Below are 12,404 nucleotides of genomic sequence, written 5' to 3'. Positions count from 1 at the left end.
AAAATTCTACCATTGTGGAAAGCAAAAGGTGTAAACTTGAAACTGCTTACACGGGAGAGCCGATGGGAATTAACTATGCATTTTGTGGATTATCCACTGAAGAACTAAACGTGTACACCTGGATTAGATAACCTGATCCCCCTTACCACATAGCATAATATTGTTGCATTTTGTTACAGCTGTCTTACACATTATTAGCACAGGAGAATAAGCAAGAGAAAAGCCCAAAAAGCACAAAACAGGGAAATATCATAAAATACATTACCATAATTGTTTTAAGTTAGGTGTATATATCTTTGGACTCTCTGGTTCCGCTCTCCTCCCTTCCACTCAGTCCTGTAGCCTACAAGGCTGCCCTTTCCTCACCGCGTCAATGGGCTTCCTCTCTCTCTGGCTTCCTTTTGCTTTGTCCCTGGGAGGCAGCAGCAGCAAGAGACACAAGGCTGGGAGGAGAATGGAGTCTCAGAATTTAAAGACTTTGTTTCCATTCTTCCTGGTTCTGGGCTCCAGGGCCTTATTGCTCCACCAGAGACTCATAGTTCATGAGTTCAAGCCCCCAATCAGGCTCTGTGCTGACAGCATGGAGCCCGCTTGGGATTCTCTCTCTCTCTCTCTCTCTCTCTCTCTCTCTGCTCCTTTGCTGCTCATGTTTATGCACTCTCTCTCTCAAAATAAACAAATAAACATTAAAAAAAACCTTTCTCAAACTTTTTTCTCAAACTCTCTAAAGGAAAAGTGAAACCCTTTTTTGCCTTGAAGGGGTTTTCCTGAGGATTGATAGCACTTGATTTTAAAACATGAATACCGTTAAATTTTCAGCATAAACTTGCTCTGACTTTCCAGTGTTTGCCTCTTCTTACCTTTCATGCTTCCCTACACAACAGTTTTTGTTTTGTATTTTAATTAAATGTTCTATTTTCAGATAGCTATAGATTCACATGCAGTTGTTAAGAAATTATGCAGAGAGATCTCATTGACCTTTGCCCACTTTTCCCGAAAGGCATCATCTTTCAAAAGCATAGTGCACTATCACAACTATGATTTTGTCACTGGTACAAAACAGAGGGGTGACTTTTTTTTCAACCCTCCAACTGACAGACAGAACCTCCTTTAGCCAGTAGCATAAGTTAGTAAGTTAGTTCTTTGGTAGCAGGCTTTTGTGGGTTTTTCACGGCTAACTTCACAGTCCATCTCAGAATGAGGCAGAGAGACCCTCTTCTTTTTTGACTCGTGACCTGTTACACCATACTGCAGTCTAATCCACCTCAGCCCTAAGTGTCATAAATTTGTTATATTAAAGAGAAAAAAGTATGTAAAACTGTTAAAGGTGTTTCTGTCTTAGAATTCCACACTGCTGCTTCCATGTGGTATTCCCACATCCCTGCCTCAGTTACAACTAGTTACTATATATTCAGGAAAAGGTGCCTTTAAAAATTATTTTTCTCTTTGTGAGATATTTAGCTGCCCTTCTTTACCCCACCTCCATGGTCTTCCCTACTCCAATCATTTGCAATTAATGCGACTCTAGATTAATTCTTCTAAATATGACGTTTATTTGCCCCTGGTCAGAACACCAAGATGTCCATGGTTCTCCTGTGCATCATAAAATCCCAAATCCTTGGGGGAGCATTCAAGGCCCAGACCTCCTTTTGAAGGCTTATTTTCTGTTAGATTTTAACCAGTTACGACAATAACAACAAAACACCGATCTGTTCTGGATATCTTTACTGTACCTTGCGCTTTCTTGCTTCTAGGCCTTGGTAAATGCCATGTTCCCACCAGGAACATCTTCCTGAGCTATGACCTTTTCACATTTCACCTTTTACAGAAGACCCATGGTAGACCCAGCTGTTTTGTACAGAAGGCCCAGCTACTCTAAAAAGCTTTTAGGACTCACTGTAGCCCAGTGATTGCCCCTGCTTGAAGTTCCTGTATGTCTACGCCATTTGTTGGGCATAAAGTTTTTGTGGCACTTATCACTTTTATTCAACTCTTGAATTTTTGTTTAATTAGACCTGTGTTTAACCCTTTTCTTACTTCTATAAATCCAGATATTATTTCTTATCCTTTCTATCCCCCAAAGTACCAAGTATTGTACCTTTCAGGAATGGACTTCCGATACATGTATATTATTTTTCAATTAGGCTCAACTGAGTTGCTTTTAGGGCCAGAATGTGTTCATCAGTTCTTAAATTGAGAGGAATTCCTAAATATTTTAGTAGAGAAAGTTAGGCTGCAAATGAAGAGGAACAGGGGCAGTAGGGGGATGAGATTGCCAGGTTCCAACCCTGATTTGATAATGATTTGCATGACCTTGGGAAATAGCCTCTCTAAGACTCCCTTCCCTTAACTCTACAACAAGGCAAATAACACTTCTTATTTCTTGGTGTCGTAAATGGAAATAATTCACATAAAGCATATAGCCTATTGTCTGATTCAAAGTAAGTGTTCAGTATATTTTTAAGTAATAAGGTGTTTTATAATTTCAAAAACACTTACACAGCATTTTAAGAACCTGGCATTTTAGTTTTCCCAAAGCTACTCATCTGTGTCCTGTATTCTACTCAAAGAAGTGTCTCCTTAGGCTTCACTTAAAATTTCCACTGGATTATATTCATTAGTTATTGTAATACACCTTGGGAATCTGAAGTCAATGCAAATTGTTGTCTTAGTGCATATTTTATACTTATTATTTACTAAATGTATGTTTTTAGAACTGAATCATACAATATTTCATATAATACTCATTTTATTTACATCAAAAAGTCTACTAATGAGGACAAGTGATGACATCTGCCTGCATATCTTGGTAAGAAATGGATCGTTATTTTCAAATTGCATCTCTTATTGTCTACGAATTTACCAGGAAGTTTGGCTGTATGTTCTTAACTCAGGAATTTAGAGTTAATGACCTTACCCAAACCAGATCAAAGGAAATGCACTTGTCTCAGGCTCCTTTGTGTGGCAAATGTAGACACCAGCTCTAAATCATATGGTATCCCACTTTGGCCTGACCTTGAGATATGGTGATTAGCTGGTGAGACCTGGATGCTAGGGCAGAAAACCCAGAGAGACCAGCATCACAGGTCTGTTCCACCCTCACAACATGTTTACATTGATCCCGGCTTCCTGATCTTGGGGTGGGAAACTCTCATCTTCCTAGTACGCAGAGAAGGCCTGATTGATCACTGATTACATGGGGCATGTTCAGATATGTGTTCTGAAAAATGGCCCTCTGTCTGCAGTGCGAAGAATGAACTGTACGGGAGCATGAATAATGCATCAGAACTTGTAGGTGGCTATTATTTTCAGGTATGCGATGATGGTAGACTGGACTCCGTGGCCGTGGGCATGGAGATAGGTGAAGACCAATTGGGAATGTACAGTCTATAAGTCTCAGTAATGGCGTTGGTATGGTTGGGGAGGGAGAGGAAAGTCTCCAATATGACTTAAAGGTTAGACTATCCTCACCCAGTGTATACTTGGATTCTACAATTTGGATCTACAATTGATTTTTTTAACTCTTCCTACAAATGCTGTCAAATAGTGGTTACGTACAGAATAGTGGGTAACTCAGTATTGTGTGTGCGTGTGCGTGTGCGTGTGTGTGTGTGTGTGTGTGATCTCACCTGCACGCAAGATGGACTTCAGTCTTACCCACTTCTCAAGGTGATGCATCCTAGATACTAAAAAGTTTCTGAGCAGTTGAATTAACTGTCACAAATCTCACTTAATTTTATTCTCAGCTCATTTTCCATGTACTCATCTTACTCTAAGCCCTTCTTTTAGTAACTGTCTATTATTTCTTTATCCATAGTTCCAGATGTCATGGTTATCTAGTTTCTTAGCATAGCTTGCTAGGGGTTGGCTTGCTCGAGTCAGGTAGACAAAACAAAGAAGAAATTTTTGAGAGACTGTCAGTGAGGGAGGAAGGAGGAGGAACTCAAAAAGCAGGCACAAGAATGGATTAAGTACAGCCACAGAGTGATGTGAAGGGTGAAACCTAAGTAAGTACCCCATATCTCATCAGTCCCTGAGGGTGTTACTGAATTAGAGAATATAGTCTTTGATGTCCACAATGCACAGATTGAGTCATCACAAGATGATTCAATTATATTCATTATAGTCTGTGTGGGAACACAGGTAAGTACTGTGGAGTCCTTGCTAGAAAGATTTCCTTTAAAAATGGTTAAGATTCTTAAAGTTTGTACTTAAGGAATGAGATTTAGTTATAAAAAAATTAACTTCTATGAAATATGTCATTTCCCAATAGGTCAGATAAATGAGATATTATGCACATAATCCTAGCATAAAAGAAATTCCCTGTTCCCCAATAATGTAAGAAAACGGAAATATTGATTTGGGTACTTTCTATCTCATTGTTGAGAAGCAGGTCAAGCAGATAGCATTTCAAGGGTCTCACAATTTCTTTAAGAGCTTCTGCAACACATTATTTGCACAGAAGATTTTTTTGGTGAGGATTAAGTGATTGCTTAGCAGAGCGCCTGGCCCGTCATAATTTCTTATCATTATTATTACTGTGATTTTATCCATTTTTCTTCTCTTAAATTTTCTGTGACTGGCTTTACACTATATATCTTACATTTCTTAGTTTTGATTCACTTGTGCTTTTGTGTGTCAAGTATTAAATGGCAGTAAATTGAATACTCTCTGTAAGGATTCTCAGAGTTCTCACAGACAGTCATACTAGAATAAAGGAAAACAGATGTTGGCAGCTGTACTTTTTCTTGTGTAGCCATAGGGCTCGCATACAAAGTTATCCTCAGAAGGGAAAAGGAGCCAGAGCAGTAGCTTTATTTCAAAAGTATTAGCTCATTTAAATATAAACAACTTTAATCCTAAAGGATGTACTGACCAAGATCTACCTAGTAAAACAGAAAATGTGCTAGAAATAAGACTTTATTCATTTATTTATGTTCATTTATTTTGAGAGAGAGAGAGAGAGAGAGAGATAGCACAAGTAGGGGAGAGGCAGAGAGAGGGAGAAAGAGAATCCCAAGCAGGCTCTGCACCACAGGGCACTGTAGGTGCAAAGCCTGATGCAGGGCTCGAACTCACGAATCATGAGATCATGACCTGAGCCGAAACCAAGAGTCAGGTGCTTAACTGACTGAGCCACCCAGGCACCTCAAGACAGACTATATTTAATATAAGGAATTGGTTACAAATGCGTTGGAAAGGCTGTAGAAGCAAAACAGGTGATTTGCAGAGAGCTGCTAACTTCCCCGGTCTTCTGGCTTCCAAGTCTGCCTCAGCAACTGCTAGCCGCAGGATTTGCTGATCTGATGCTTGAACCCACAAGAGGCGCTGCCCCAGCCTGAGCTCCAGTGCCAGCCAGAGTCCACTACTGAAGAAGCTGGAAATGCAGAAGAGACATATCTGCTGCCTAGACTGCTTGAGGCCACAGCTGCTTTGCCCCTCTGCTGACCTCACAACAGTCAGCGAAAGCCTCAGCTCTCGGAACTGGAAGCTGGACATTTTCTTTCGTCCTGTTCCTGCCCTCCTTGCAGTGCCTCCCATTGTGAAATCAAGGAGGAAGCCAACAAACAAGATGGCCGCAAATGTAGAGCATGGGCTCTTAGGCTTAGCATACAGAGGAGACCGTAGATGTGGGGATGTAGGTAGATGAATTCGATGAATAACCAGCTTAGTCAGCACCCGTACACATTCCTCTTCCTTCCATTACCTTCTGTGACCAGCAGTAATCACTACATGCTTCTGCCTGACATCCTACTGTGCTTTGTACAATGCAAATGCTCTCACCCTCTGTCACCATATTCCCATCTGGGTAGTGTGAATTCCCCCTGGAATTTAGACACAGCCCTCTTGGATTGTCTGCAACTTAAAAACTAAGATAGAATGAATACCCACTAACTTTCTTTATATAAATCAGTAGGGAAAAGGAGGAGAGAAAATTCGTTATTACGTACAAATCTTTATGTAATATGCAAAAATAAGGCATAGTAACACCTACAGTTCTCACTTCCATAACTAGCATAAGGTCACAGTTGATATTTATGACTTCTTCCCTTTGCCCTCGGCCAGTAGCTCATCTGTTTAGGATTTTTGACCTAGTAAGGCAACCTGAACCTTCATTACTAAAAGGTTTACATGCTTAGTGTCCGTGTGCAGCAGGAAGCTAATTTCTATGTACTATTTTTTTTTCTTGCCTGTTGATGTAGTTGCATGAGGGTCCCAAATTGCCAAGTAATGTTCTCAGTTTCCAATTTAGTGGTATCTAAATTGCAGCCCGCAACATAGTATTCCTCTTTGTGGCTAGAGAAAGCAAAAATATTTTCTGTAGGTTATTAAGTGTAATAGTGAGAGGAAACACTCTGAGGACCTTCTCTTGATTTTCATTTTTATATTTCTCACTAAAGAAAAGCCAGCATCAAATACTGACCCCCTAGTTAAAATCAGGTGCAGCATCCTGTAGGAACCACCCCTCCCCCAAATCCACAGGCATTATCACCCAGCCTAGGCTATAATGTAGGTCTCAGTAGGCTGTTCCAGCAATATCTTAGGGTACAGGTTGATGGTGTATATTGTAAGATTAGTAACTTTTATGGTGTTAGCTCACACCTTACTTCTCTTGTTATAAACTGATTTTCATATCAAAAGCAAAGTTATGAAGGATAGCCCAACAATGAGTGCAGCATTCTAGAAATTTGTAGATGATGGTGCTGCCGAACATCGTGAGGTTTGTGAAGTGAGCAATTTCCTCCCAGGAGAATGGGACGGACACTGGTGAAAAGCTCCTGGTGTCATGGTCCCACCAGTAATGCTTTCCCTGATGTGTTGATGGGTGAAGGTTTGATCATCCTTCAGGACATTAATGAGACCAAATCTGGTGTTCCTAGTCTAAGATTGAGGCATCCTGGAAGCCAGCTTAATTCTTTGGAACCTTGACTTTACTAGAATCTTTTGTTTCAAAACTCATTCCTTCTCCAAATCTTCTATCTTGGAGCTATTTTTTAATATCATCTTTTTACCAAGTCTCCTTTCATATTTCAGGTAGCTAGGTATCTGTCTTTCCTGTAGCCTTACATTTTCCCTCTATATTGGATGCTGATACTTTTACTATGCTGCATGTTCATTAATTTATTAATTCAATCAATAGATATTAAGTGCCTACTATGTTTTTGGCATGGTGCTGAGGTCTAGAAATACACAGGTGAGGAAGAGTCAAGATTGCTTTCAGGATCCTATAGTCAAGCAATTAAATACCACTGTGAAATTAATTTTGCTTTGAAAGAGGTTCTGATTTGGGCACGTAAGCAAAATTTTGTTTCTCATAGTATAATGCTTCATCAGTTTGGGGATTCTGTAATTCCAGTGAACATAGATTCCTATCTTCCTTTAAAATGCAAATATGTTGATTGAATAATTCAAATGATTATATTCAATAACCATGTAATTTCTTATATCTCTACTAGTTGATTTCATGAAAAGACACATAACTTTCCTTCTGATATAAATTTAATTGATCATTACAAACAGCAAATCATAGTTTCTCCAAAACATTCATGATTGTCCCATGAATGGAATTTGTGCAATTTGTGCCTGGCTTTTATGTTTAGGTTATGAAATATTGTAGTTGAGGGCATGGGTTCTGGAGCCAGACTTCCTGACCAGATTCAAATCCTGACTCCACCACTTGCCAGTTACATGACTTTGAGCAAGTTACTTAATAGGTCTGTGTCTGGATTTCCTCATCTATAAAATGGTGATGATAATAACACTGCCTCTCTTCTGGTAATGCTGCTAGGAGAGGGTCAAAAAGGAGTTTATATACAACAGGTGCTTAGAACAGTGCTTGACATATCCTGAGTAATGTATAATGCATTAACAAATAAGGTCATTTGACTTCTAGAGCATATCGATTAAGGATATCATTTTAGAAAGCAATAAAAATTCTAAATGTACTTAATCTATTCATATTTGATCTGGAACGCAGACGATAGTAGCTAACATGATGTAATAGGAAGAGTCCATACTGGGACTCTTAGGTCCTATTTCTGTCTCTCTACTAATCAGCTTAACAGTTTGATATTTAAGGGTTTAATGCCTGTCTTATCCTTCCGAAAGAGACAGAGTTTAGACCAGGGAAAATACCAGATACCGTAGTTTAGTAATTCCATGAAATTAGAAATCCCATCAGTAAGTGCTTGCTTTCTTAAGACATTCTTTGCTGTTGTCTCGTAAGTCACACTAAAAGCCAATTATTGTCTTCCCAGGTGTTATCACAAGCTATGGACTATATCTAGATGGTATATTAATTCACAATTCCTCAGAACTCAGCTGTCATGCTTATGGATTTGCTCCTTGGAGCTTACATTCCTTCAGAGTCCAAGCATGCACGGCCAAAGGTTGTGCTCTGGGCCCACTGGTGAGTATGTGCATTTACATTCTGGGAATGTACTGAATGTCAGATGACAGGGAATATCAAGGAAGAAGTAAGTGGTGGTGACTCACTCCCTGCACAGCTAGGCTTTCAAGCAGGATAGGAGATGTTCTTTTTATAAAATTTTACTTAAGAGTTAGTAAGAAAGAGTTTATATTCAACATAAATTTCAAGACCGCCCATAGGTCTAGTGAAGGACAAAATCTATATCTCACTGACATTTTTAAAGGCAAGTTGGCCAGTTTAGCAGAAATACATACAATTTTGTTTAATTGGGTGACTTATTTTGAGTAGATGTTTTTCTCTCTAATAATGGCCTCAACAGCTAAGTAAGTTATGAGTAAAAAGTAAAAATAATTAAAAGTCCATAATTGCCAAAATATGGCAACATTACCGCCCAGCAAGTAGGTCAATCAATTAAAAGGTTGAGCTTGCCTCAACTCTTAGAATCAAATGTATTTATATCATTAATGTGATATAGTTTCAAAGAACAGTATTTAAAATTGCATTGATATTAGCTTTTGATATCCACATTTCAGAAATCTATAGTGTATATCTATACTTCATTAGCAGTTAAGAGATTGACAGATTGTGCTCTTTATTTTTTATATAATTTTTAAAACTCAATAGTACATAATTGTCATAGACTAGCATGACATTCTTTAGGTTCAAAACATCCCATTTTATGTTTTGTGCATTTTCCTTAATTAGATTTAGCTTCTTTTAAGGGAAATGCTCATTACTTTTAGATATTTTTTGGCAATGTTTGCTAATGCTCTATCATTTTAATGCACTCTGTCTTCATTGAAGAGTGTATTATATAAATATTACCTTGAAAAACAGCTCTACAGTTTAATTTTGGCTTCCTTATTTTTGATCACACCTCCCATTTCGTTGCAAAGATTGGTTGCCTTCCAAACTGCTAACATCATCTATCGGTGGAGCTGAGCTGTAGTCTTTATTGCCATTAAGTATTTTATAGCTCAGACCCTCTGATGGTTACTTACTCTTAAAAGCAGGAATGGCAATAGGCCAGCTTTTCTTCTCCATTCAAAAGAAAAGAAAAAGAAACATGAGCACACTTCACATGAGCTCGAAACCTAGACTTTTTCAAAAATACAAACTGCAAATTGGTTCTGGCTACTGAATTGGCTCCCACACTGTCCCTTGATGTTCTGGCAACTTTAAACAAGGGGGACATGGTTATTGATCTGCAGCCGGTGCAGGTAAGACAGTAGGCGATGTTAACCTTAAGAAATCAAATGCCACAATGCCCTGATGGGAAGGGGGAAAACAGAATTGGATTGTAAAACCTGCTCTGCCATGGCCTCAGACATTCCAGACTCAGTCCTGGGGTAAAAGCGCAGCTATTTTCTCCTCTTGGTACTTTTTTTTTTTATCATATGCTCAGTATGCAAATGCTTTTCCCAAGTCAATGATCCATCTCTAATCACTGGGATTGAACATGTCTTTATTTAGAACAAGTCAACTATATGCTGCCAGGAAGTTAAAACCTATGGTCTTCGAGTGATTTCTAAAATATTTTTGTACCAGTTACAGTACATACTGTACCCTGAAGAGATTACATACATGAATATTCCAAATCTCCCTGGATATCTACCACAATCGTGAAGGATAATACAGATTCAGATACGTACATCACTTAAGGGTGTTCTTTATCTCAAGCCCAATGTTATAACAAATGTTTTGTTGAAATAAAAAAAAAAAAAGTCATGGTTTCTATTTTTAAATCTTTTGCTGGCAGAAATTGACAAATTAAGTTTTGAGAATCAAACTTTTGCTCACCTCACAGCATTTTTAAATGATAATTCTTGGATTTTAGAAAGAGAAGCCTGTTTATTTTGCATCTTTTATATATTTATTATCATTGTTTTTCATGCATGCAGGGAATACTATTCTCTGTTTTTGGTGACAGATATGCTCTGGTCCTGAACGTAGTATGGGTCACCCTCAAAATCGGCAAGTTGATATAATAAAGGGAAAAAATTGTAAAAAGGACAAAGTCTATAAAATAGAATACTTAAAAAATAAAAATGCACACATATATCGTATTTCTACCATTTTAATGCAATATTAGCTCAATGTGTTTTGTTTTTAGCCTAAGTTTGTGACCTGTTGTTTGTGATTAAGAATGAACTGCTCTATACCCATCTTCAAGTTCAGTTCTCATTCATTTACACGTGTATTTGGCTCTTCAAGAAATCAGTGTTAAAAACAATTTATAATGCTTTTGATCCTACTTTTAAGATGCTAATAGGCATTGTCAAATTTAATCCAGTAATTGGGGTTTTATTAATGTTGGAGATAATGAAAAATTAACAGAAAATGCAACAGAGAATTACTTTTTAAAAGGTTTCTCTGCTTTCAATGATATTGTTGAATTAGATTAGAGAGAAACCCTTCACGTTTTGTGTCTCTATAATAAGATGCATTGAATTTGTCCATAGAATAATCACTTGGCTTTTTTTTTTTCTTTTTTTCCCCACTTAGCCAACGTTAGACAACCCTAGTGGAGTCTAAGATTGGGAATTTTATGACTGTGTCTGGCCTTGGAACATTCATTGGATTCAATTCTCCAAGGACCCTTTTAAGGATGAAATGTGAAACTATAGGTCACTGCAGTGTGATACGGTTAAAAAGCTGCTTTGGTTTCTTGATGATAGTATATTTCTACACATAAACACACCTAAACGAACATACACACATACTCACCTTTTCACATTTATTTTTCACAAAGAAACAAATTAGTTATTTAGGACATTTAAATCTTAATGGCAATATGCAATTCACAAGAAAATCCTATATGGGAAATCTACCCTAAACCTGCTATTATTCCCTGTGCCTCCTTGGGAAACATACTTCTTCTATGAAACCTCAGAATTTTCAACTATTACAACAGGTGAAAAAAAAGCACCCACTTTAAAAGGGATTGCTGTAAAATTTTAAATGAAATATTTACACAACGATTTCTGGTACATGGTAAGAGTTTTATTAAGGATGAAAATTTTATTAAAATGTTTGTATGTTTTCATTGCGCATTTGTTCTCAAAAAAATTTTTATTTTCTGTGTCAAGGGAGGTTTCCAGGTAAAAGCCAAGCTGGCCTTCCACTATATCTTTTCCTTCACATTCTTTTTTAAGGCAAGGTAGATAAATAGGTAATTTTTTTTTAAAGATTGAGTCAAAGCAAAATAGTACAATTGCCAAATTTAATGTAGCATAAAAACTGAGGTATTTATCCAGATACTTAAGGAAATTTTTAAAATATATCATTTTGAATTAACCAGATATTTGAGGATAATAATATAATTATCTGGAATTGCCCTTAATTCTTCAACTTTTGAATCTCATTTTACTTGGAACCCTTTTAAAATCATTTTCTATGCAATAATTTGAATTATATACATAGACATAATGAAAGCAATTGCATTGTTATGAAATATTAAAATGATGAATTGATATTTTTTCAGTCAAGTTTCTTTACCATTTTTTGTACCTAGCTATTAGACTAAAAAAAAAAAAAATAATGAGTAGGAGTTATAGATCTAAAGAACCCCATAGCCTTTCTCAGATGAAAATAAAACATGTCGTGACCTCATACTTATTAAAAATTAACACTCTGTCTTTTTCACATTTATTTTCATAATTGGGAAAGTGTATTCGCCCTAACAAATGAAGGTTTCATAATTGAGAATATTTGCCTGCCTAAGGATTTCGTGTTTGATCACCTTCTTGTGAGGCATGAGCCTGTACTTTAAGAATAAGGTCAAAATTATCAACATATTCAATAAACCTTAAAAGGTCAAACATTTATGAGTGATGCTTATGAGGTTGTGGTGATTAGTTAACAAATTTAAGCCAGTTCTTAGAAGAGGCCGACGTATTCTGAATCCCTTTCTAATTTCTTGCCGCTTTCATCATCCTCTGGTCATCTAGTCATTTTCTCGATTTAGCTACTA

General features: G+C 37.3%; 1 protein-coding gene across 1 annotated transcript in view; it reads left to right on the top strand.

Annotated features, from left to right (window-relative positions):
• USH2A (usherin) overlaps positions 1–12,404 on the top strand; it is a 733,950-nt gene that overhangs the window by 398,667 nt on the left and 322,879 nt on the right. The window contains exon 35 of the mRNA XM_049634559.1: positions 8,259–8,410. Within this exon, the coding sequence (XP_049490516.1) occupies positions 8,259–8,410 (152 nt within the window). The remainder of the gene's footprint in view (positions 1–8,258; positions 8,411–12,404) is intronic.

This window comes from Panthera uncia, chromosome F1 (assembly GCF_023721935.1).
Source record: "Panthera uncia isolate 11264 chromosome F1, Puncia_PCG_1.0, whole genome shotgun sequence".
In the NCBI taxonomy this organism is placed as follows: Eukaryota; Metazoa; Chordata; class Mammalia; order Carnivora; family Felidae; genus Panthera; species Panthera uncia.
The sequence above is the reverse complement of the archived record's forward strand: the minus strand, read 5'-3'. Positions and strand labels throughout refer to the sequence as shown.